The following is a 27726-nucleotide window of genomic DNA, read 5'->3' as shown; positions in this document are numbered from 1 at the left end:
AGAATTGATCCTGAATATTATCTAGAAGTGATATTTTTTTTTTTTTTTTTTTTTTTTTTTTTTTGGTGGTGGTACTGGGGTTCCTGGAAGCTCTCCTACCTCCAGGCTATACTCCCAGGCCTATTTTATATTTTTGAAGCAGGGTCTCTTACGCCAGCGCAGCTGGCTTTGAAACTGCACGATCCTCCTGTCTCTGCCTCCCAAGTGCGGGGATTACAAGCGTGCGCCACCACGCCCGGCTAGAAGTGATATTCTTATTCATTATATTAAAGAAGGCTTAGCCATGTAATTGTGAATATATTTACAGTAAAAGTTAACTTTTGTGTTCAATTGTTATTTAAAATGTTCAATATATTTATGTTGTTTTAGCACTATTATGTTTGTAAGTATAGCTCATTTTAAAAGTAAATATTATCATTTAGCATTTTGTAGTAATTGAATATAAAATAAATTTTAATTTTAATCTCTAAATCTTTTGCTGCAAATAAATATGATAGGTGTTCAATAAAATATTTTCAAGGATAAATATACCTTTCATCTCGCTGGCTTAAGAGACCCTGTTTTCAAATAAATAAAAAATATAAAATAGGTCTGGGAGTGTAGCCTGGAGGCAGAAGGGCTTCCAGGAACCCTAGTACCACTAGTATGTGTATGTATGTGTGTGTGTACACACACACACACACACACACACACACACACACACACACATATATACATATATACATATATATACATATATACATATATATACATATATGCATATATACATATATATGCCTTTCAAAAATGCTATAACAAAAACACAAACTTAAGTTTAAATGGAAGCAGTTCATATTTTATGACTTTTAAAGAAGAGCTTGTTGATGATTTTAAAATGGATAATCATAAGTATCATTCAATGTGATATTTAAATTTCATTGCACATATATCAATATGTATCTACATATACATATATATATATATATATATATGTTCATACATACATGAACACAAACAGGAATATTGTGGCATTTTTAATTTTAAAATGAGAATTTTTTGGCAGTGAGTTTCTTGATTTCTCTGTATATTCCAGATATTAGTCTTTTATCAGAGGAGTAGCTGGCAAAAAATCTCCCATTCTCTAAGGCTTTGTCTTGAGGTTCTTGGTATTTTCCTTTGCTGCATAGAAGATGTTTAGTTTAATGTAATTCTATGTATTAATCCTCACTTTAATTTGGGGGGAATTTAGGGTATCGTTGAGGAAGTTTTTTATCTATACCTCTATGGGTAAAACCCATGCCTATATGTTGGAGTATTGGTCCTATGCCCCCTTCAAGTAATTGCAGTGATTCTGGTCTAATTTTCATGTCTTTGATCCATCTTAAATTGACTCTTGTGCAGGATGATAAAGTGGGGTTTATTTTCATTTTTCTGCATATTGGATAACCAATTTTGCCAAATGATTTATTGAAGAGGCTATCTTTTTTTCCAGTGTGTGTTTTTGGCTACTTGGTCAAAAATCAATTGACTGAAAGTGTATGGCTTTGTTTCTGAATCTTCTTTTCTGCTCCATTGGTCTATGTATCTGCTTTTGTATCAATACCATACTGTTTTAATTTCTATAGCTCTGTAGTATATCCCGATCAAAAAATTGTCAAGTGAACTAGGCAGTTCCCAAATGAAGAAATATAAATGGCCAATAAATATGTAAAAATGTTTAACATCATTAGCAATCTGAGAGATGCAAATCAAAATTACTCTGAAACTTCACCTAATCTCAATTAGAATGGCAACTATTAAAAATACAAATAGTAAATGCTAGTGAGGATGTAGAGAAGTAGGAAATCTGATACACTGTTGGTGAGATTACAAATTAGTGTAACCATTTTGGAAAACAATGTGGAGGATTCTAAGAAGAATAGAAATTAACCAACCATATGACTCAGCTATACCACTCCTGTGTATCTACCCAAAAGAAGTAAAGCCAGACGACCATAGTAATGCATGCATATCTATATTTATAGCAGAACAGTTCATAATCCCCAAACTATGGTGCCAGCTGAGATTTTCATCTATATATGAATGGGCTGAAATATTATGGAATATATATTCAGTTGAATTTTGCTCAGCCATAAATTAAAACAAAACTACATCATCTGTAGGAACTGAAGAATATTATGCTAAGTGAGATTAGTTAGACACCAAAAGTTAAGGGTCATATGGGAAAGCTAGGGAGAAATTGTTACACAGGGGCAACTCCAGACAAAGGAGAAACCTTAATGGAGTGAAGAGGGGATATAACTGAGGGAAATAGGAGTAGGGAGAAAAACTTGAAGAGGGAAACACACAGTGGACATGATGTACATATACACACTTATCAAAGCAAAGTACTGTGCTGAGTACGGGAAGGTAGGGAGGGAGAGGGTAGGAACTGGGGAAGGGCTCAATGAGTGCTAGGTGCATGCAAGACTCTATCACCCTGAACTGCATCAAGATGTATGATTACAATGCATCAATAGAAAATAAACAAAAAGGAAATATTCTCTATAGACCCAAAATAGTTTCTTAGAAACTATAGCTTAAATAATTTTGTCAATTTACACATGTGAAATTTTTATATAAATGACCACAATAAAATTAAAAATATTTGTTTTCATTTACTTTCCTGATTTTGTGTGGTTCCTGAGACTGGAAAATGAATACACTATGCCCCAATTTACCATTTACTTTTCCAGGCTTGCTCATTCCTAGAATTCTACTATTAGAACTTGGTTCTTTTCGAGGAGTTATTTAAACAAGGATTTGTTTTCTATGAAAACACAATCTTAATTATACGAACTTGCACATTAGCTTTTATCAGTTATTTTCAACTGAGAATGAATGAAATTATTGTATTTTTATATGATCCAGCCATACCACTACTGAGTATCTTTACAAAGGGGTTGAAGTAAGAGAACTACAATAACATATGCATACCCATGTTCAAAGCAGCACAATTCACAATAGCCAAACTATGGAACCAATCTAGGTGTCCATCAACAGATGAATGTATTACAAAATTATGGGAAATACACAGAATGGAATTTTATTCAGCAGTAAAGAAATATAAAACTACATCATTTGCAAAAAAATGAAATGACCTGGAGAATATTATGTTAAGTGAGATTAGCCAATCACAGAGAGAGTAAAAGGTCATATGTTTGCCTTAATATGTATAGGTTAGGGGGTAATTAGGATACAAGAGATCATCTGGATACTCCAGATCATGAGGAGAAAACTCAGGGGAGTCATGGAGGAGATGTAAGAGTAGTGGTGTAAAAAGATTTAGGTTCATTAATAGAAACACTACCGTAGACTATGTGTATACATATGAAGATATATCAGTGTCAATATGGGTACTCTGTATTGGGTGGGAAGCAAATAAGGAGGGGCACCAAAAGTGTCTGCATGTATGTCATTGTCAACACCATTTACATTATGATGTGAGACTATAATGTACAAATTAAGACACACACACAAAAAGAAAGGTTTTTGAAAGTGAGGAGCCAGGAAGGTCCATTAGGATTTTAGATTCCACAAAGAAAATTAAAAATTACTACAGAATAAAGAACACTGAGCAGAACATGAAACTAAGTCTATAGGATGTGGGAGTACACTTCACACCAGTGATGTGTTGACAAGGAGAGAAGATAATCATTCAGCTGTACCTAAATTATCAGGTCCTAATAGTGAACACAGTTAGACCTTCAAAACTCATGTCCACTGATCTGATCTTAAACTTACCTAGAAATGACACAAAATTAGATTTGTAGCTACTTGTGTATAGAGAATATTAGCATTTGATTCTATTTCAGGTAAAAACAAATGAACACAAGCTTTATACAATGTGGATAGATGTTCATGAGGAATAGTAACAGGCTATTAATGAAATAACTTCAGGGCTCTGAGAGTTGACAGGGAAGGCAGGACTAGCTTGACCTTTATGATCTTTGAATTTTACACATGTATTATTCACTTTGTGTTCATGTGTTAAAACAGGCTTATTTTACTTTTGCAGTTTGGGAGAACAGCAGATAAATTTAAAACTGTAGAAATAGCAATCTCACCTTACCATACTATTAAAAAAAAAACTCATCACACCACTCCTACTTCAGCATCACCCACACTGGATAAATGACAGTCTGGCTAGTCCAAAAATGACCTTGGTGACTGGAAGCTAGTACTATTTTTATACCAATTCTCAACCAGGGAGAAGGCCTCCCCTTACTTGGTGTTTTCCCCTTCCAAAGAAAGCTGTCTTGATGGTGCTCCAAGACCCTGGGCCATCCAGGTGACATCAGGTTAGTATCTTTGGCAGTGCCTGCTCTTTGGTATTCTTATTTCTTCTGAGCCCTGTCTGAAGGATCTCTACTGCTGGTCAAGTGCTAAGTCAGGATTAATAAGTAAGATACACTAGTTACACTTCTAGTTAGTTAAACTTCCTGTTGCCTGTGTTCTCTTCTGGAGATGCCAGGCTACCCTTCCTCCTCTCTCTGCCAGGACATCAATGCTACTTGTTACTGTACACCCCAGCGTGGGCATCAATGTGAAGTGGGTATGGACAGGCACACTCAGAGCCCTTTCAGAGCACATCACTTCTCGAAAGGAATTTTCTCCTGTTTCTATTCTCAGGTCCGAGGGTCCTGGGAAAGATCTGCACATGTTCTTGTTCACCAGCAGGCACATTTATGTCTGCATGAGGGTTGATAGCCTGGGGGCGCACACATTGGCAAGCAAATCCCACTTGTGTTTATGGCCTCAATGGTTGGGCAGAGTAGGTGAGGTTGGCTCTCAACTTTGATATTAATGTAGTTCTCTCACTGAGCAGAGGAGGAGTATACAAAGGAAGGGGAACTCTAGTAATAACTTCCTTCTTGCTGCCTCTGAAATCTAAGTCAGCCATGACTTTCTCAGAAAGTGCTGGGTTTCCAAGGTGGCCTTTTACAATCCACGCTATAAGTTGTAGTGCACAGGCTTTGGGCAGCTTAGGGTACAAGGATATTATCAACACCTGGGAGGTCTGGAGGTAAATAAGTTCAAGTTTTGATTAACTACAGGTTAAGTATTTGCTTTGTGGATTTTCTGTGACCTACTTGAAATACTGATCCCTTTTCCTCCCCTGTGCCTCTGGGCCATTTCTCCCACAAGGCGGTAAATGTACTTAAGAAATATAAACTAATTTTCATATAAGCCTAGGGGGAAAGTAAGAAGGAAAGGGAAAGCACAGCAAAGTTGTTCACATAATATTTTCCTAAATCAAATAGAAATGATTTTGTGTCATTAGTTCTTCAGGATGATTCGAGCTGCTCTTGACTTATACTTAGGAGATTTCATAAATAATTAATTGTTTCCTTTTAGCACTTTGTTATATGGGTTCATTTACTCCATGAGGTATACCACTACATTTATAATATAATTTCTAATTATCTATTTTTTTCTTTCCCTTCTTCTTTCTCTTTCCTATCCTGTACCCACATCACTCACAGATGTACCATTGATGATCGGGTCACCCGAGTAGCCTGGCTAAACCGCAGTACGATTCTCTATGCTGGGAATGACAAATGGTCCATAGACCCTCGTGTGATCATCCTGGTCAACACACCGACCCAGTACAGCATCATGATCCAAAATGTGGATGTATATGATGAAGGTCCATATACCTGCTCAGTGCAAACAGACAATCACCCCAAAACCTCCCGGGTCCACCTCATAGTGCAAGGTAAGTCACAACTGACTCAAAAATGACCTTCCATCTTCGTCTTTGTTTTATCCATGTATGAAGACAAAAACAATCACTGCACTGCAGTGAATCTGTAGAGTGCAAACTGAGTATCTCCTAAAAGTGTTTGATTTTTGTGTCAATTCCTTCTGTTCTCATTAATAAGTTGAAGTAAGCATCTACTGATTGACATCTCTTAAGTAATGTTGCATTCTGGATCTAGGCAAGATATGTATTTGTATATATATGTGTGTGTATGTGTGCGTATGTATATATATGTATATATATGTGTGTATTTTTGTGGTACTGAGGATGGAACCTAGGGGCGTTCTACTTCCAAGCCACATCCCCAGCCCTATTTTTTAGTCTTTTTATTTTAGAAACAGGGTCTCACTGAGTTTTGAAGGGCCCTGAATGCACCATCATGCCCAGCCTAGGCAAGATATATTTAATCACAGATAAATGCAGAACTACTCAAAGTACCTTGTACTTGTCTTTTTTGTCTTTTCCGGTGGTACTGGAGTTCCTGGAAACCCTTCTACCTCCGGGCTACACTCCCAGCCCTATTTTATATTTTTATTTGTAAACAGGGTCTCTTAAGCTAGCGCAGCTGGCTTTGAACCTCTGCGATCCTCCTGTCTCTGCCTCCCAAGCAGGGGAATTACAAGCGTATGCCACCACGCCCAGCACTTGTACTTGTCTTTTTGAGGCTCTTTTCATAATAGGAGGAAAATATTTATGTACTGCCATGTGACTTTATTTTTGCATAGTTCCTGGTGGTGCGTGCTTTGGATGGGGCTGAGTGCTGGTCAGCTGAGTGCTTTCTGGCACTGCTCTATCATGTTTATACTCTCTCAGCCCTACACTGGCACCTAAAGCCAAGAGGGCTATTAGTCTGAATGGTATCACCATATCAATGTTGGAAATAAAGTCATATAATTACAAAGATGTAGGATGGGGAAGGGAGAATGACTTAACTTCCTCTCTCATTCTCTTTTTAAAACTCTGAATCAGTACAGCCTAGGCAGAGAATCACACATGCTTCTTAAAATAGCTTTTAATTTAAATTGCACTTTGTAGCTAAAAAATGAAATTGAAGAAATGTCAGAATCTCAGATATCAGATAATAAATATTAAGAACAGAAACACATGAGGATAACAGTTCTGAGAATTTGAAAGCTACATTTAGGCAAGGCAGCAATCCAAGTGAACTTATTTCGGACTGAACCGATTGCCATAACTGTACAAAACAGCTTCTGTCAGATACCATGTCATGGTCAGAATGAAGTTATGGGGAGGCAAATTCCATCACCCAAAGATACATCCTTTCTCCACCAAATGAGAGGTTTATGTGGACTTGTCTCAGAGCATCCTTGGATGACATCTTGGGGACATACACTGAGCTCTGAGAAGAGTCCCTGTATATAAATTATTCTTTAGCAACTTCCTTTTATCAGATCCCATCTGCCATACAGTCAACAGATGTCTGATTTTTTAGATTGTGAAATGCATATGGCATCCTTGCTTAGATAAGAGATTGTTGCATTAAAAATATGATGTTATAAACGTTAGTTGGTTTCATGGTGAGACATTGATTAGGGGCTAGTGTCTATTTATATTTGGCCACTTGCACAATTCAAGTGTTCTAATCTAGCCGTGCATGGTGGCACATGCTTGTAATCCCAGCATTTGGCAGTCTGAAACTGGAGGATCATAGTTCTCAGACAGCCTCTGCTACTTAGTGAAGCCCTCTGCAATTCAGTGAGACCCTATTTTAAAATGAAGAATAAAAATAGGATTGGAGGTCTAGCTCGGAGGAAGAATGCTACTGGGTTCCATTCCCAAAACCACAAAAAATAAAAGAGGTCCGCCGGGCCTGGTGGCACACGCTTATAATCCCCGCTCTTGGGAGGCAGAGACAGGAGGATCACACAGGTTTGAAATCAGCTGGGCTGGCTTAAGAGACCCTGTTTGCAAATTTAAAAAAAATAAAGTATAAAATAGGTCTGGGAGTGTAGCCTGGAGGTAGAAGGGTTTCCAGGAACCCCAATACCAGCAAAAAAAAAAAAAATAAATAAATAAATAAATAAATAAATAAATAAGTAAATAAATGTCCCCTTTTTCTTTTTGCTAGAGCATAACATCTGGGCCCACCTCTGTGGGAAATTTGTAATGAATGTGTAGGGCTATCCATCCTTCAGCTGCACCTTATCCTCCCCAGCCATTCCTGAGACAGGCACATTGTTGGCAGGCTTTCAGTCCTTTTCTTACTCTCATGTGCCTTCAGATACAGGAGCTGCCATATGACAGACACCTTTAGGTGCTGCTGGTTCCTATCCTTCATACATGTCCCACCCATAGGTAATGATCACTGTTTGGGGACCATATGACTGCCCATCATCTGGAGATAAGGATGATGGTCTCCTCTAATATTTTTCCTCTGAGGATGGTATAAGCATTTGGTAAGATCAGTCATCTGAGATGTCTTCTGAAAGTTTCCGTGGATGTAGAAAGCAAGGACATGTGAGTTCTCACTACCCACCTGCCACCTGGGCTTGCTTCCAGAGAAGGTGGAATTCTCAGCATGGGAAGTAACACCTCTGTGGCACTTCCACGGCCTTGACAGCAAAGTTGTCTTTATAGCCAGGAAATGCAACACCAAAATAAAAAATAACTGTCAGGCACTGTACAGAAACAGACTAAAACAGAACAAGGCTCTCATTTTCTAGACAATCAGACAGATTGTATAAGCAGGTCAGAATTAGTGGTCAGGCCATAATGGGTGCAGAGGTTCAGGGCTTGGGGAGTAGATGATGTTCTTTATAATACATTTTGATCAATTTCTTGAGGCAACGATTAAGCCTATGGTTATCTCCCTGGGGGCCTCCCAGCCTTAGGTCAGACAGTCTAAGGACAGGTGAGATGTAGACTAGCAGTTTCATTTATCCACAGGTTAGCTCCCTGGAGTCTCCATGTTCCAGGCCCAAATCTCTGTGACTCTGGCCATTGGGGGTGGCCTGTGAAGTCTAAATGCAAACATCAGGGTGAATGGATGTAGAAAGGGAGGTCCTCCTCTTGGACACATGGCAGATGGGTCTATTTGTAGAGAGGCCACAGAGAAGACTCTAAGGAGCTGTGGTCCCTTCTGTCTTGATTAGGAATGAGGCAACATACTCTTCCTTTGGATATCAGTTAAATTACCAGATGGTGGATGCAGAGACCCACTGCTCAATGAAGAAGAAGCCCAAGAGTCCTTCTTCCCAGCAGCTATCGGCTTTTGTCCAGTCTATAGATTAATTTTTTAGACTTAGTGTTAGTTCAGGTTAGATAAAGATAATGAAAGTTTCCTAATCCTCTTAAAGAAGATTTATCTGACTGAGTAGAAAGCTTTTGGAATACAATAAGGCATGTATAAAACCGAGGCCTAATCTTGCCTTTAATTTCAAACTGCTGATGGGTATTGATTTTGCAATGAGAAAAACTGAAAAATTTCCGAGCTGCAACTTGTCTGTTTTTTAAGTGTTTGTTTATCTTCCGTCCATTTGAAAATGTTAATATCTCATGACTTCTGCCAACCAGGTATCATTAGTAGCAGGGAGACAGGTCCCTTGGGGCTACTAGCTCTGTTTTTTTCTCATGCGATATAAGGAACTGACAAACGCTCTGTTGCTAACCTCACTGCTTGTCCTTTACTGTTGTAGAAGGTGGCCTTTGCCACATATCTTATGGGGCTCATTCCCAAGTCCATCTCCTTGCAAGAAACTGCCTTTATTAAAATATGATACCTGATGAATATCTCAGCCACTGAGGGTGTCATTTCAAGTCCCTTTGTAAGCTCTTGGTGATATGATTAGACAGTATACCTAGGAGTTACAGTATAATGCATAGGAGGTTGGATTTATTCAGGGTAAGAAGATTTATCTGGCAGCCCAATGGGGGTAAGCTGAAGCTGAAGGAACAAGGACAGGCAATAGATTACTCCCATCATCCAAGTTCTGTTATAGAATGGATTGTGTGTAGAGAGCAGACTATAGAAATAGAAAAGTGATTAAGAGAATCCAAGGGAAATGGAGAGCATTTATCTAATGCTTTGAAAGAAAAAAATTAAGTGGCATAACCCATATTTTAGAGTTTGGGGAAATTTTGTTCGCTTTGTTAACACCTGGGAAGGTAGAATTCTGTCTTGCTCAGAAAGAAAAAACAGCATTCGGTTTACTAGTTTTAAAGATAAAGAAAACAAAAACATAGGTATTATAGAACAAGGGAATAGGCATAACTTCATACCAGGGAGGGTGTGTTTCAGATTCAGCATAAATTTACTAGCCTTATCTTGTAAATTTATGTAATTTACATAAATTTGTAGAGGAGGTAAGTTTCTGAGGTCAACTATTTCTGGAGAAGAATAAAAAAATCATTATTTATTTATATCTATCCCCAGTACCTAGCATAATTCATGAGGCATTATGGGTTTTCAGCAAATATTTGTTGGTGAGATGAGCAGAAGAACTGGTTTGATATGGTGATTACAATGGCAGCTGAGTGTAGAGATCATGATGCCTCTGCAAGCAGAAGACAATTGTGCACGAGTCAGACTTGTCCCAATGACTGGGCACAGACAGCAATGGAGGAAAGCTCCCTGGAAGTGAGAAGGTCTTGCATGTAACTAGCTTGGTGCTATACTCTAAGAAGGATAATGAAAAGTTCATGAATTCATTTAGAACTTACAGATGTGGTCACAAAATTTGTCTCATTTGACCATCACACGTCCTGGGAGCATGCAGTGCACTGACTGTTCACTCTCTTTGAAAATTAAATAATGGCAGCCTATGGAGGTTAGGAGACCTGCCAGAGTCACCAGGGAGTAAGTAGGAGACCTGGCTCTTTGAATCCAAGATTAGCGTTCTTGTAGCCATGTCAATGCCTCCCCTGCCAACAAGGTCTAGTTAGTTCTCTGCTCCAGATCAATGAAAAATTTCCGGGTTTTTGTGTGAATTACTTTATTTTTTCCATGATATTACATTATGGCAGCAGAAATTAAGGACAAAGCTTGAAGAAGAGAATTAGCAGTGAGGGTAAGACTCCAAAATTACCATAAATGGTATAGAGGGACTGAGAAAGAGGTAGGAAAAGGAGATAATTAATTTTCTAGTAGCTCATCTCTCCAGGGATACACATTTTAAATGTTACCATTTTATCCTATGTAAGTACTGAATACCCTGGTCCCTTTGAGGATCTAGGAACTAATTTTCATTCTAATCATCATTAACTCTTGAGCCTTCTGAAACTACACTGAGATCCGAGTGCCAGTAGAATGTCACTGTTGTTGATGTTTGTTAGGGAAGGCTATATAAAATGGGAAGATCTAGTTTGCCTTCCCAACCAGCCCAGTCTTAGGTCAAATTTGACTTCCAAACTAGCCCAGTCCTAAACTGTTCTGGACACCAGCTAGACTTCATTTTGGATACACTAGGTATTAACCTTATCCTGGTTGATCCTTACTTGTTACCTACAAAATATGCATTATATTCACATCTTTCAAAAAAGAAACAGAGGTTTAGTGTTTCAGTTAGCATACTCACCACTGTCATCTAAACACCTGACGACCACAACTGAAAGAAAGGAAGGTTTATTTGCTTAAAGTTCTAAAAATTTCAGTCAGTGTTACACAAGATGACAAGAAGAAGCCAGGGATACAGGTACTTAGGATATGATGGTGAGAAAGAAAGAGAGCATGGGAATGGATCAAGGGACATATGTAGTCACCAGGGACCCACCTTCAAGTATGGCTGCCTCCAGAGCATCAGTCCCAAGAGATATTTTACTTTGGAACCATAACACTTGGGAAGATTGAAAACTTAACCGGAGATGATGGAGCTACTAAGTGTTTGAAATTTACTTCACTGCACTTACTTGTTTGGGTTAAGCTTTTGCCACTAGAAAAAAAAAGCAATCAAAATACAAATAATCAACAAGGCACTTTACATGCATTATCTCTGGATTATTCCTCACAAACACTTTGGATGACAGAACAGAAAGTTACCACTTTATCAAACAAGAAATTGAGAATCAGAGACTTAGAAATGATTTGAAAGAGTTAGACTGGCTATCAAGTGGCCAAATGTCTCTTATTGCCAGATGCTTTTACTCTATCCTATTAGTAATGTGTTCTCTGTATCATAGTACTAACTCCCAGCTAAGACAATGGGCAGGTAAATGTTTAAATGTACATTTTTTTTAAATCCTAGGGATTGAACTCAGCAACATTCTTCCCTTGAGCCACATCCCCAGCCCTATTATTTTTTTTTTTTTTGAAACAGGGTCTCACTAAATTGCTAACACTGACCTCAAACCTGCAATCCTACTGTCTTAGCCTATCAACTACTGGGATTACAGGTGTGTACCACCTTGAACATAAAGGTTTTGAGATGCCACAAAGAAAGGAGAATATGAGGAGACAGCTCTGGGGTGGGGGCAGTGGGCACTTGCATAGTATGTTCACAATGGCGAAGAAGACAGGGCACATTTTACAGGGAATTAACTATTTTCAACTCTTTCTTTGTAACAAACCTCTTTTTTCAGCCATTTCCTCCTCTTTTTTCCAAATATTAAACAGTCATTTAAATTAACATGTATAATTATGAGCTTAAAGAAAAGCAAGCAGTCAACCTGAAATAAATTTAATTTATTCAGCCTCTATTTTAATTTATAATCACACTTGTTCTTCACAGAGGCAGGGTGGAAGAGTGGAAAATAACAAGTTTGGGCATGAGAAAACTCATTCTACAACCTGAGATCTGCTCTGAGCATCTTGGGCCTATGTATTCTGGGCATTCCCTTTCTGGATTGCTTATATTAGGATGAAGAACAGAATTAAAAATAATTGATTTATTTATGTGTACACATACATACTTTAATTCTACATGTATGCATATATGCATATATATTTTTACTTGGAAATTTTGTTATGTATACATATATAATATTTCCACTTGGAAATAAGATTCTGAAAAGGAATATCTAAGCTCTAAATCCTAAGTATATGTACAAATGTAGCACACAAGCAGGCCAGGCATGGTGGCACACACTTGTAATCCCAGCATTTGGGAGGTGGAGACCAGAGGATAGTGGTTTGTGAATAGCCTCAGCTACTTAGCGAGGCCCTTCGCAATTCATTGAGACCCTGTTTCAAAAATAAAGACTTAAAAACAATAGGTCTGGGTGGTGTCGCTCAGAGGTACAATACCACTGTGTTTCATCCCCAGTACCTAAAAAAAAAAAAAAAGGTCACCTATTAGAGCCTGGAGTGGTGGCGCATGCATGTAATCCCAGTGCTTGGGAGCCTGAGACAGGAGGATCACACAGGTTTGAAGCCAACCTCAGCTACTTAGTGAGACGCTATTTCCAAATAAAGTATAAAATAGGATTGGGAGTATAGCACGGAAGTAGAAAAGCTCCTGGGTTCCACCCCCAGTACCACACACACACACACAGAAAAGCACACAAGCAAAATAAGCATAAAAACTTTTCTAGATTTCACTTGTGTGATTTTGAAATAAAAGTGTTGAAATAACTGTATGAACACATTTTGAATCATTTAATTTTGTAATGATTTTAAAATATTGTCTCTGAGGAATTTCTGTGCAGTAGAATTTTTTTCAATCTAACAGTTCAACCTTTACCCACTGATAAAGTAATGAGAAAGTTGTTCTTAATATCTTTCTTATTAATATATTTAGCGTCCTCAGAATTTGGGGTTACTCTTGATGATGCTAACTCTATTAATTAGTGGTGAGTATTCTCCACCTTTTTGGTTGGAGAAGGTGAAAAGATATTTTTTCTTCCCAACTTCTTTATGTTTACAAGCTTCTCAATCAGCATTGAAAGGAATTACTTCTATATCTATCTACCTATTATCTATCATCCATCTATTCTTTATTGAAGGGTTAGAGTAACTAAAAAGAGAATTATTTCATAGAAGAAATCAATAATGTCACCACTGTTTTCAAGAATAACCTTCTGTATCCAATAAGAGAAGGTTTCTTGAGAATCTTCCTTCACAAGAAGTAAGTTCCTGTGCGAGCTCCCTCTGTGCCTGACCTGTTCTTCTGCCATCGGGTCGAAAGAGGCCCAAATCCCTACCTCTGAGTGACCATACATCCCTGCTCTCAGGTTGTATTACTTGGCTATCATCTGAATCCGACACCTCCTACAGCCAGAAGAGAATTGATTTTAACCTCCACTGAATCTCCTGGGTTGTGATACATTTCATGATATGATGTATAGTTGGTGACAACACAGTTTAAAAAACATTTATAAAAAAAGATGACCTCTCCCTTTATCAGTCATTTTCTTCCATTATTGTGAGGAGAAATACATGGCTTTGGCTGGGCATGGTGGCGCATGCTTGTAATCCCTGCGCTTGGGAGGCAGAGACAGGCGGATCGCGCTGATTCAGAGCCAGCCTCGCTGGCTTAAGAGACCCTGTTCCAAAAAAAAAAAAAAAAAAAAGTACAATAGGTCTGGGAGTGTAGCCCAGAGGTAGAAGGGCTTCCAGGAACCCCAGTACCACCAAAAAAAAAAAAAAAAAAAATACAAGGCTTTGTTCTGCTTTGCTAAGGAGATAAGATTATAACACACACATCTACACACACACTCTTACACTTATATATGCGTGTCTTCACATTCACACACTTACATACACACAGAAAATGTTTGCAAGTTTCATGTATATTTCTTCTGTGGCCTCTCAGATTCCATCCCACCTTCCACTATATCTGTAGCCTCAACCTCTATCTATAAGAAAAGTGGGGGAAGACACTCGATGGTTCTGAAACATGTATAGTTTATTAATGTAAGAATAGAAAGAAGCCTTTCCTTTGCTGCCTCCCAGGATTAAGCAAGGCACTACAGCATTGGTATTTTCTAACATAGACAAAGCCAAAAAAAATTCGACATGGATGAATTCTTTGATAGGGCTGAGGATGGATGACCTGTCTGCCAAGAGGTCAACCCTTCCATTTGAGAGTCCTGGCAAGGAAAGTGTATGGGCTTGTTTTGGGCAGAGGCAGAGAGACTCTTTGGCATGATCAAAGAAGGTGTTGCCAGTTCTGGCATCTGAGTGGTGAGAAACCAAAGGCCAGAAAGAAAAGTGGCAGGTTCTGGGCCTGTCAGCTGCCTCATTTGCAGCACAATTAAATAAACAACAGTCATAATAAAGGCTGTTCTCAAACTCATCACTGATACAGAGATGAAGAAAATTAAATGACTGTTAGGGTTCTGCTCAATTTGCAGGGTTATCTCAACTTACTTCCTAAGAGGCCAGTCTGCCGATAGCTGCAGTAAATACCAGTCTTTTCTCACATGTTCTTATGTTGTGCACAGAAGAGCAATCCTACCTTAGAAAAAGGGTAAATTAGGAAATGTGGTTTATTTTTTCCTAATAGATAAATTTCATCATGACCCTCATATAATCATCTCACACCATATGTATTCTCTTGTTTATATCCTCATATAGTAATATCCTAAACTTCACCATCCACAAGTTTACCTAGTCATAGCTTAGCATCAGGGCAAGTGTAATGAGTAGTAATATTTTCCTTCATGTAGCCAAGTGTTCACAAGTTTGGGGAATCTGACTTGCATCCTCTAACCTGGTTTTGAGCTCCTGGTTAGCCAAGTTTTACACTCAAATTCAGTGACTTGGCAACAGTAACTATCCATTGTACTTGTTCCTGTTTTGGCTTTTCACAAAGCTATCAAAAGGTCTTTGGCAGTTCTTTTACTAATAATTCTCCTGTATGGTAAAGAAATTGAAGAGCAATAAAATAGAAGTGAGATTATCACAGGAGAACCATTCAGGAATGTGTGTTCTTAATAATTACAAGCCATGACTATCATTCACTGAGTAACAAGTATGAAAGTCTTTTTACAGATATTACCCAATTCTTATTCTGTTTTCAGTGGGTTTTTATCTTTCTTTCTTTTCCTTATTTTTTCTTTTATTGTTGTGCCTTTTGTGCTGGGGATTGAAGCCAGAAGCAAGGGCCACTCTCCTGCCATGCAAAACTCTATCACTGAGCTACATCTTCATCTTCAATTCTATTTTCCAATTAACTCCAGAAGGTGATACAAGAAAACTGAGACTCAGAAAGGCTAAGAAGATGTCCTAGACCACCAGCTTCTAAGTACAGAATTGTGACATGAGCTCAGCTCAGGCCATAGTGAAAGCTGATCTTTGGCTCCTCGCAGGCATTCACCTGGGTCCCATACCTTCTAAATGAGCAGGTCAGGCTGACACACCCATTCACTTGCAAAACATATGCTCCTTTTCGGGATATCTCTGCATAAAGTATTTCAGGCTGATATCTCACAGTCAAGATATATCCTCAAACCTTTCTCTCATCTCCCATTTTATTTATCTGAATCATTATAACTTCCTTCTTAGAGTTAATATCTGCTCTGGATTGACATTCCCAATTTCTAATTTCTTTCTTATTTCCAATTTCTTATTTTCAATTGTTTTTGGAGTGCCTCAGTTTAAGTATTCCACAGTCATCTTAACATGTTCCACACTGAGTTTGTCTTCTTTACTCTAAAACCTGTTCCTCCTCTCTTAATTCACATTCCTATTCATGGAAACACCATCCTCATGTAAAATCTTGACTTAAGCTGTGATTCTTCTCTCTCATTTGCTGCTCTGTTAAAGCAGATGTCATGTCCAATAAAGTCATCCTCTGCTTTTCCAGTCTCACAACCACTACCACTAAAGTGCAAAAATCTCATTCTCCACTGGCTTTTCACTGCCACATGCTAATTGACATCTAGTCCCCAGTCTCTTCCTCCTTGTAATTCATTTTAACGATGTTGCTTAAGTATTACTGATGCACACATGTTATCGCATCACTGATAATTTAAAAATATATATTTTTTATTTTTAATTGACACATAGTAATTGTACTTTTTATGGGATGCAGTGTGACATTTCTGTACATATAAACAATGAGTAACGATCAGATCAGGATAATTGGCATATCCATCACCCCTGGCATTTATCATTTTTTTACATTGGGAACATCTGAAAACCTTTCTACTGGCTAATCTAAAATATGCAATTTATTGCTAGTGACTCTCTTTTGGTAATAAGATTGTCAAAATGTCTTAGATCATCTTTCTATGTGCTGAAGGATCCAGGGCCAACCCTACTTTTTCAGTCCTAAAGTTTTTGTTTCTCCGTTTTACATCCCTCTCCCTTACCTAATTGCATTTGTCCTATAGCTTCTCATTGCCAGCATCTTGGACTATCTCCCATTTCTCACACAATTCATCTCTCCTGAATATTATTCTTCTCTCTGGATTTTCAGATCCTTCAGAAAGCAGTGCTGCCCTGTAGACCTTTCTTCCTTGATGGGAATGTTCTAAATGTGCTCTCGTTAGCATGATAGCCGTCAGTCACCTATGACTATTGTGAGGTTGAGATGTAGATGGTACAACTGAGAAATTGAATCATTAGTTTTATTTAACTTTAATCAACTCAGTGTGAAATAGCCAAACATGGATAGTGGTCCTTATATTGCACAACAAAGTTATAGAGCTCCTAAATCCCCAGAGTCAGAGGCTTTCTAGAAATTCCACTAAACATTTTACCTTTGACTACGTTTTGATACCTGTAGCTTTAGGGTTTCATCTTTTAAAATTTCATACAGTGGTTGATCTAACTCTCTTTGCCTCCGAGATTTTAATTTTCTTGAAGAGCCATAAATGGCTCCATTGTTTTTCATATGAAAAGGGTTTGGGGGTAGCAATCTGAATTAGCATGAACACATAAGCAACTCTTTAAGAAATTTATATTACACTTTACCAGTTCACAGGAATGATAGCAAAATAGCCTAAATATGTTCTTATTAACATTTAATGCAATACTGAGAGAAGAAAATGTTGAGTTGTTTATGAAGGAGTGAGCACCTCAAGGGGTGACTTTGCTGGGAGAGGTAGTTAAGATAACTGTAGGTCAACCACAAAAAGCAATGTACACCTTGGGTTTTTTCTCTTTTCTTCCCTGTTCTTAGGATAGATTACTATGCACAATCACTATCAAAAATATATCTGTTCAATAAAGAAGTTATTAGTAAAACCTGTAAAAAAGAGTTCTTAATTTAGACCTTTAGGTAAAATTTTTCTTTAGTGACATCAGAAATCTCCCGAAACAAGGTGCCCTCGATGGCTGCCCTGCCAGGCAGAGCTGGAAGTGCAGGGACCCAGCCCGCTGCCATCAAATTAATGGGGTGGATTATGTACTCTGATTGGCCAGCGAGCAGACATTAATGACCAGTTAGCAACTGCGTTCAGGTCAATTAATTTATATTTGTATTTTGCAAACTAAAAGTTGCCCTGTTAGATTATTGATTGTTGGTCCCTGTATTCAATTTGTTTTTAATTGCACCATTGCTGGGCCAAGCCCTCCCTCCTGGCAAGCTGGCAATAAATCTGCCACCATCTCAACAATCAACAATAAATGTGTCTCTTCATGTCATTATTAATATGTCTCTTGGATTGGTTCATTACCACAGTTAGCAGTTTGTAAGAGCTGGATGGCACAATGCCAGGAGGATTCCTTTTCCCAAGGGCTATTTTGTCGTGATGGGATTGATGGTCTCAGGCCTGTGTGTATTGAGAAAAGGGGTCTGGGATTTAATTTAATCTACTAGGAATTCAAGCTACCTAATCCTCTTTTTATCATAAATAGCTTTAGAAAAATATATTGTTGAAGAAGAGATTTTACCTTGCTTTTAAATTCTTTATTTTCACTTCTCTTTCCTTTTTATCTTCTTAGTTCCCTCTTATTTTCTTTTCAGATAGATTGTTTTTTTCTTCAAAAACAACAACAGCTACCTGGGTGATCTACCATCCTCGGGTAATTTAGCCATGCATCCCCTGAGAGTTATAGTTTTATTATGAGGTTTTTGTTCGTTGAAAGCAGAAGGGAGTTCCCTATGTTTGATGTATGAATGGTGATTAACAGAGCCACAGAAATACCACACTTGGAATGAAATCTAAATTGAGGTCAGTACTGTAAAGGAATAAACCCTATCTTACAGATAATCATTAACTAGAGAATTGTTATTGGCTCCTTTACTTATTACAACTTTTTAAGAGGAAAGCACAGATTTTAAATGAACTTATACAGTGATGGAAGAGATGCTCTGTGTCTCAGAAATGCTGGATGATACATCTAAATGCAACCAATAAATCTACACACCCCCACCACAGCTTGGGATCTGATCACAGTGTGGAACAGGTGTCATGTCCAATTCCTGATTACTGGAGGACAGAATGTTTGATCTTCTTCAGATGCAGAGTTAACAGTCAACGTTTTGATTCAGTATGTAGATTTTATACCTAACTTACTATTACCAAAATAGCCATGGCTCTTGGCACATAAGGCTTCGAACAGGTAGAACTGAGGTTACTCAATAGAAGAAATGTGGGATGAGGATGAATTTTTCTCTTGCTAAGAATCTAAGGAGCCCATGGATGCAAAATAGAGGGAGAAAATAGACTGGGAAATTTAGCAAGGAAGGTGGAAGGTTGAGGAGGTAGAAGAACTTAAATATACCTGCAGAGGACTACAAAGCTACCAATTGAGGATACAACTGAAATTAAAGGAAGCAGAGAGAGATGGAAAGTGCCGAGAGAAAGGAGAAGAGACAGCAGGGTTCAGCCAATGGCAGTGTTCCGAGGTCATGGGGTCACCTCCTTGGATGGAGGCAGGAAATCCACTCCACACATCAGGAGATGAAGCAGATAATTTTTACCCCCCCAAAAAAATCACTGAATCATCATTAAAGCTTTCATCAAAGTTTTTATTTTCTTTAAGAACCTTCCATCTTAGTATCAATATGATTTATGTGAAGAGATAATAAAACTTACTGACCGTTTATTAATATATTTTAGGTTTCCGCCACTGTATTCCAAATGTAATACATTTATTTGAAATGAATTCTCTTTATCTGCTACTATATCCAAAACAAAATAAAATAAAAATAAAAAGTTTATTCCTCAGTTTAAAAAAAAAATAAATAAAAGTTCTGGCGAGAGCACATACATCACCAAGGGCCTACTTCAAACATCCCACTGATGTGAATGTTGAATGACAAGCCGTGAGCCCTGGCCATAGCTAATCCAAAGCACCAACAACTATTAACAGAATCAGAGAAGGCAAAATAGCTACTTGAGGAATAAAGCTTCCCAGTCCTTGGTTCTGCAACAGCAGGGTGGAAAGCGAGGGGACAAGAAAATCAAAGTCCCTTTAAAAAAAATTATCACACATAGAGGCAAAATGTCCCCACAGCAGGAAAGAAAGTGGAAAACACACCAAATCAATCACCTTAAAAATAAGGCTTAAAATCTTCTACTGCACAAGATGTAGGTGGGGAGGGAAGAATGGGCTCAACAGCTTGAAAATGTTTTATTAAACTGCATGCTGACTGCCACAGCGCATACAGGAAAATGCAATTAAGGTCAGACCATTAAAAAGACGCCCAAGGATAGCTCTGAGTAAGACCAGGGGGCAATCAGCAGGCGCCCAGGCAACTTTCAAAGGAAACTCACTTTGAAAAAGTGCCAGGCAGGAGGTGAAAGCACCTCACTCCCAATATACCTGCAGTGAGATGGTGAAGCATCACTGTACCCAGGTGGGTGAAGACGGAGGCTGTGAGAGAGAATAAAACCCAGGTGAGAAGGTCCTTACTTGAGCTGCATCAAGTTTGGACCAGCATCAGAAGCTTTTGGTGCTATCCTCATTTCAAGTGCAGTGGTCTTGGCTCCTGGTATTGGAAAATATGCCTCTAAGAAACATAGTTTTTTGAGCAGTAATGACATGTCAGACCTAAAGTTGCTTAAGTATCTCTGGGTACAGTTTCCTGAGACAGACAGTCATGGATGGCTGTGAGACAGAGGCCCTGCCCTGCCTCTCCCCTAGATTCCAAATGAATCCTGCCCGTAGACTCTGAGTTGACAGGTAGAGAGCTCTGGGAGGTACACCTGTTCGGTGTCAGGGGTCAGACTGCCAGGGCACAATCTTTTGATGAACAGCTCATCCTCCTAGTATAAAATCCAGAAGAGAAGGTCAAAATGTTGCACAGATAAACCTTGTTCAGGGCCTTAACCAGGTGGTACAATGTAGCTGGCTGGTCATGGGAGGCACAAGGTGATAGTATTAGCACCTGGCTTTTATGCTCTGAAGGCAGCCATGATCAGAGGTAGGTTCCTAGAAGTGTGGTCAGGGACAATGTGTTTTATTGTTGCTATAGCTTCCTGCTTTTCTCTCTCCTCTGCTGCTATTTGCTCATAATAAGGTTATCTCCTTCTTCTCTTTGCTGCCTACCATTCTACACTGAGAACTTGAAGCCTTGGCTCTGGCTTGGAAGCCCCTTTAAAGTAGACTGAAATCTCCAGAACTCTGAGCAAGGAAACTCTTCTTCATCTAAGTTTTGTGTGCATCAGATGATTGATTTGCAATGGTCATAATTTTTATTGAAGCAGTGACCATGCTATAAGTTAGACCTTAACTGTTCTAAACAAAACTGATGTGTTAAAAGTCTTAGTGCCCAGCTAGGAGCTCTTGGTAGGTGATTAAAACTCTAAGAGGTAAGACCTAGTATGAGGTTTGGGGTCACTGGGGGTATACCCTCAAAAGGGACTCCAATAGTAATCTCTTTTTCATCTACTTTGCTGCCATGAGTTGAGCAATGTTGGCTCTTCCACACACATCCACCATGATATGCTGCCTCGCCATAGTCATCTCCCTTGCCCTCAATCAGGGACCTCCAAAACTGTGAGCCAAAATAAGCTTTTTCCCTTCATAAATTGATTATTTCAGGTATTTGTTATATGACAGAAAACACAGAACCTTATCCTCTCCCTGAGCCTCTGGGCACCTCATAGTGTCCCAGTCAGTCCCACTCCTGCTTGCCCAGTGCAGGGCTTTCCCCTTGTCAATACCTGGACCCGTTGATGAGCTCAGGCTCTCCAAGTTCCAAACCTGGGGCATGGCTCTGTCACACCAGGCTATAACCACTACTCTGTGTCTGACTTCCCTGTCAGAATATAAGCCCAAGGAAGGTGTTTACCTCTACTATATGGCTTAAAACTAACATTCAATAGATGCTCAATAATGTTATTAAATGTGCCTGGTGTTTCATGAGTAATTAATAAGCATTCAGTGATAAAAGGATGAGAATATTTATTTGAATTGAATTGATAAAAATTGATTTAAACATATGCGAACATGCAAAAACAATCTAAAATCACATATTATCCAGATGTTACTGTGCTTTGTATCTAGTGTTAATTTCCAAATTTTCCTCACTAACTTGTGATCCTGTTTTGTTTGTAAACAGCACATAATAATTATACACATATTTGTGGGATGCATATATGTTTCAATACAAGTCTATATAATGTAACAATCAAATCAAAGTAATTAGAATCCATATATGTGTGTGTGTGTGTGTGTGTGTGTGTATATATATATATATATATATATATATCTTATATAAGAATATACTTTATGAACTTATTTTTTGTGGAAACTTTCAAAAACTTTTTTTGCTATTTCAAAATATACAGCACATAATTGTTAATTATAATCACCCTATTGAGTAGCAGAACACTAGAATTTTTCCCTCCTATCTAACCATAACATTGAACCATTGGCTAACCTCTCCCCATCCTCCCTTTCCCTACCAGGTCTTTAATAATCACCCTTCTACTTAAACTGTTATGAGATCAACGATTTTAGATCCCACACATGAGCGAGATCATGCACTATTTGCCGTCCAGTATCTGGCTTATTTTATTTAATGTCAGACTTGATTCAGATTTAGTGAAGACATAAGCTGTGCTGATTCTAGGGCTCCCAGCTCTTTCTTCCATCCTACCAAGCCACCCACAGATACTCTATTGCTCTTTCATTTCCTTTGGCTACAGATGATGTGCTGAGAGTTTTCCACTATGTCTTTAATACTTAGGCTCCTGTTCTAGTCCTGTCTATTCCCATGGGAATTCTACTGGGAGGAAAAACGCCGGCAAGGTTGTGTTCTTCTAAAGTTTAGCAAGAACATCGGCTATGAAGTGCCTATTGTGGTATAGCCGGAGTTATTTTATAGTCTCCTTTGACTTTAGGGAGGGGAAAACAATTTCTGGGTAATGCAATTTAGAACCATACTCCCATTTCCCTCAGCTGGTCTTACAGTAATTTTTTGTCTTTGGTGAGTAAATGTTCCCCAGGATCCACCTAATAGGGATAAAAGCAATAGCAGAGCTAGCTTAACAATGTTTTGCTTATTAATGTCTTGTTTATGTACGTGAGGTTTTGGTTACCTTTTCTTGCCTACTGTATTACATTCTAAAGTTATTGGTGGTCTCTTCTCTTCTTTTATCAATTTCTTAAACTTTTCCCCTTTGAACAGGCAAGGATGCTGAACTTTTACAGCAGAAAAGGCGTCTTTGGAAGGCCAGAGGGCCAGGCCAACTTTGCCAGCACATTTACATACATTTACATTTAGTTGGCCTGCAAACATGATGATTATGCAAAATTCTACTCTTAGTAGTGAAAAGCTTCTGTTTGGATTGGGGAACAACTTTAAGTTGCATAGAGCACAACTAGGTAAGAGGAGCTGTAAAGACTGCTTTCTTAGAGTAGAAGGCATGAGTGAAATTTATAGTAATGAATGATGAGCCCAGGTGTCAAAGGGATGCTCCAAGAGCGAAAGTCATCCAGCTGGGCTTTTGCCTTGCTGGCTCTCACATCTCCCAGAGTGTCACCTTGCACACAGTTAGGTGAAAAGTTGGGCAGCTGCTTCTCAGTTTTGATAGCATGCCCTCTGGCAAGCTGCTGGAGCTTTCTCCTTAGTGAGCCTGTTTCCTAGGTCCCTGGGCTTCGCTCTTTTACTAGTTCAGCACATTTCATTGCTGAGATGAGTCTTCAGACCCCCAACCAGCCTTCTCGTTTCTTCTGTATTGAAGGCTATACTGGGTCTCAGTCCTATTTTTCTTTTCTGGGTAAAATAGAGTCCTTAGGTGGCACCATGTTCCTAGCATTTCATATTAGATCTTTTTCTTTTCTCCTCCTCTTCCTCCTTCTCCTCCTCCCCTCCTCCTCCTCCTTTCCTCCTCCTCCTCCCTCCTCCTCCTCCTCCTCCTCTTCCTCTCCTCCTCCTCCTCCTCCTCCTCCTCCTCCTCCTCCTCTTCTTCTTCTTCTTCTTCTTCTTCTCCTTCCTTCCTTCTCTCTCTCTCTCTCTCTCTCTCTCTCTCTCTCTCTCTCTCTCTGTCTTTATCTTATTTGGTGAATTATAATTTTAAATCATATTGAGGTGCAGAGTGTTAGAAAAATAAGTGTACACACTCTTGTTGACATCCCCACAGGTCCATCCCCACCCTCATCCCACAAGTCTTTGAGATTTTCATAACATGGTTCTACTTTTGCATTCTTTATGACTTTGCCCCATCCTCCCTTTCCGGCTCATTCCCTGTCATGCCCCTGGAGCTCACATTCATGCTTGATCAATAGCACGAAATCGAGCCTCACTCTAATTCTAATGTTTGTCTTTACTTTGATGTTTTTAAGAGGAAGCAAGGATGTCAACAAAGGAAAAGGTAGTCACAATTATGGAGTTTACTTTCTCATTATAAAAGCTAAACTTTAACTTTCAGAAACATTGTAGCAGCAGAATGGTGGAACTGCTAGCCTAGCTTTGGGATAAATATCCTAAAATAATCTAGATAGGTCTACCTCTACTGGATACTCAGCCATCATTTATTAAAAGATTAATAAAATTAACATTTTGATTTTTGGAAGTCAGTCATCTTTATGATATGTTGAAAACTGGGGAGGGGGCCACGAGGAGAAGAATCCAAGAAAGTTTTCATTCTTGAGGTGAGACAACACACATTTATTAAAAAAAATCAAGGAAAAATGTTTAAACTGAGTAATAAGTAAAAGAATATGGCCTTCTTGGTCTATTTATTTCACAAGTGGGCTGACTTAACATCTTCTTCTGGGTGTTGTAAGGACATCTCAAAGTCAACACCTCCAGAATTTAACTTAGACCCGGCTGACACCATTGTTCCTCGGTCAGTGATTGGCACCACTGGGCTTCTAGGACCACAAGCCAGAATTATGACCATTGTTCTGAACACTTCCTTCCCTCTGTCCCTTTACTCAATGGTGTTATCACAGTCTATTTAGGCTGCCAAAACAAAAATAATTTCAGCTGGGTGGCTTAAACACAGATGTTTATTTTCTCACAGTTTTGGAGACTGAGGGTCCACAGTCAAGTGCTGGCAGGATTGGCTTCTGATGAGGCTTCTTCCTGAGCTTGTCAACAGTGTCATATTTCTGTGTCTTCACACGAGCTTTCTTTTGTGCATGGAGAGAGAGAGAGAGAGAGAGAGAGAGAGAGAGAGAGAGAGAGAGAAAGAGAGACTTATCAGACTAGAATCCCTACTCTATGAACTCATTTATTCTTAATTAACCTCCTCCTCTAAGGCATTTCTAAATATCATCATCATGGGAATTGGGACTTCTACATATGAATTTTGGAGGGCATAAATCATGTGATAACAGGTACCAGGTCAAGTAAGTATAGCTTCTTATAGCCCAAGATCTTGGTGACTTAATGCATAAAACTTCACTTACTGTTTACTCATATGTTCTCTAATGGTTTGGGTTTGGGGTGTCCCCCAGCCCTCATAGAAACAAGGTGATAATGTTGGAACTGGGGCTTGGTTGTAATCTCAGCAGTGGATAAATCCATTACAATAGATAGTCACTCATGCTGGTTGGGTGTGGCTAGAAATTTGGGTTTCTGGGGCTGTTGATTGTTCCTACCCTTGTGTTTTCTTTTGCATGGTTTCCATGATGTGGGAGTGAAGCCTTATAATCTCTCTTTCTCTGCTTCCTGTGGCCATGGCCTGAGATCTGTGGTCTTCAGTTTCACATGGACAGAACCCTGGAACCGTGAACTGATAAATCTTCCTCCCTCTAACTTATATGGTCAAGTCTTTTTTTATATTATAAATGTCCAGCAGGCAAACTGAAGAGTAGGGTGAAGACTGAATGGTCAAGAGTATGCTTGTTTGGAAAGTGGTAGCTTTGCCTGTATTATTTTTTATTAACCGGATTTTTAACCAAAAATATTTATGGAACACTCACATTCCTTTTATCATAACTCCGTGACAGTCCAGCTGTGTACAGAGGAGTAAGGTTTGTGTGAAGAACTGCCTGTCTCTGTCATAGAATAAACTATTCTTTACAAATGTTTCTCAAATATATCCACTTCTTCCCACCTTACTCCCAAACAATTCAGTACAAAAGAACACTGTCACTCATACAAATTACTGCAAAAATCATCAATCCTATAATCACTCTTTTAACTTTTTTATTTTAGTGAACTATGCATAAATAAAGTTTCCTTTTTTAACCATGTTTAATGTGTACAATTGCATGGCAATAAGTATATTTGCAATGTTGTGCAGCTATAACCACTATTTGGATCCAGAACTTTTCCAGCATCTCAATTTCTATATCAGTTTAACAGTAACTTTCCATCCTTTTCTACCCTCATCCCCTGGCAACAAGTTTCTCTTAACTACCTCTAATTGCCCCTGCAGCCTGAATGGTCTTCTAAAAAGTCTACTGATTTAGTTATTACACAGTGTTTAGTATCTTACTGTTTTTAGTAAAGTCATGACTTCCCCTGTGATGTCCTTTCCTCATTGATGGTTTGACCCATTGCTGTATCCTTGGCATGATACAAAGGCACCAGCCCCTGAAGATTCTGCACTTCCACCAGTCAAGGTCTTCTTTTTTTTTTTTTTTTTTTTTTTTTGCAGGACTGGGGATGGACCCAGGAGCATTCTATCTCCAAGCGACATGCCCATCCCTAGTTTTTTACTCCTTATTTTTAAATAGGGTCTCACTGGGTTACAAAGGGCCTCACTAAGTAGCCAAGGCTATCTGTAAACCCGATCCTCCTGTCTCGGCTTCCCAAATGCTGGGAGAGATTATAAGCATGAGCTACAATGCCTGGCTAGGTCTTCAGCTTTTATATCTTCATGTTTCTCAAGCACTCTTTTTACCTCAGCTTCTATACATTTACTTTAACTCCTTGATGAGCTTCCTTCCTCATCCACCTACTGAAATGTTAATACCTTTCACATCTCATCTTTTGTGTGTGTGTGTGTGTGTGTGTGTGTGTGTGTGTGTGTGTGTGGTACTGGGGATGGAAGGAACCCTTCTACCTCTGGGATACACTCCCAGACCTATTTTGTAATTTATTTGGAAACAGGCTTAAGCCAGCAAGGCTGGCTTTGAACCTGCGCAGTCCTCCTGTCTCTGCCTCCCAAGCGTGGGGATTACAAGCATGCGCCACCACGCCCGGGCTCATCTCATCTTTTACTTCCAAAGAAATGCCTTCTCTGACTTTTCCAAATGGATCGATTTTCTTAGCACCTCTTCCATGCCTTTCAGAGCACTCTTTCTTTCACTACCTTTATTTTCATAATTTTTGAACATATATGTCTCTTCTCACTGGGCCTCAGGTTTCATAAGGGCAGAGTCTGTCCTGTTTATGTTCACCGTGTCATTCTTGTTCCAAACACAGTGCACAATGTTTAATAGGCAGTTGAATAAATTATGAATGAACAGATGAATGTTAATAGTGCTAGGAAGGGCTGTAATCAGAGTCACAGAGAAGATGGTGTCAAAGAAAGAAGTATGGAAACAATTGTAAAATGGCCTCAAAGAAAGATGGAAGTGTTCTCCTTTGAGTGAAGCAACATAATTACCTTACTATTCCATTATTTATGCATTGGACATTGAGTTCCTTTAGCATGTCACTTAAAAAAATCTCAGTGATAACAGTATGATAATCAGGATAGGGATGATAAAAATAATGTCTTAATTTTAAAGCATATCTTTCTTTGAAGGG

At 38.8% G+C, this 27726-nt stretch overlaps 1 protein-coding gene across 4 annotated transcripts in view; it reads left to right on the top strand.

Moving 5' to 3' along the window:
* OPCML (opioid binding protein/cell adhesion molecule like) overlaps window positions 1-27726 on the top strand; it is a gene marked incomplete at both ends in the record, with an annotated part of 1238220 nt that overhangs the window by 962234 nt on the left and 248260 nt on the right. For all 4 annotated transcript variants that reach the window (XM_080694965.1, XM_080694966.1, XM_080694964.1 and 1 more), the window contains one exon: window positions 5505-5737. In XM_080694965.1, the coding sequence (XP_080551091.1) occupies window positions 5505-5737 (233 nt within the window). The remainder of the gene's footprint in view (window positions 1-5504; window positions 5738-27726) is intronic.

The sequence above is a fragment of the Muscardinus avellanarius genome (genome assembly GCF_963383645.1).
Source record: "Muscardinus avellanarius genome assembly, chromosome: 1".
Classification (NCBI taxonomy): Eukaryota; Metazoa; Chordata; class Mammalia; order Rodentia; family Gliridae; genus Muscardinus; species Muscardinus avellanarius.
This window is presented reverse-complemented; position numbering and strand designations above follow the sequence as displayed.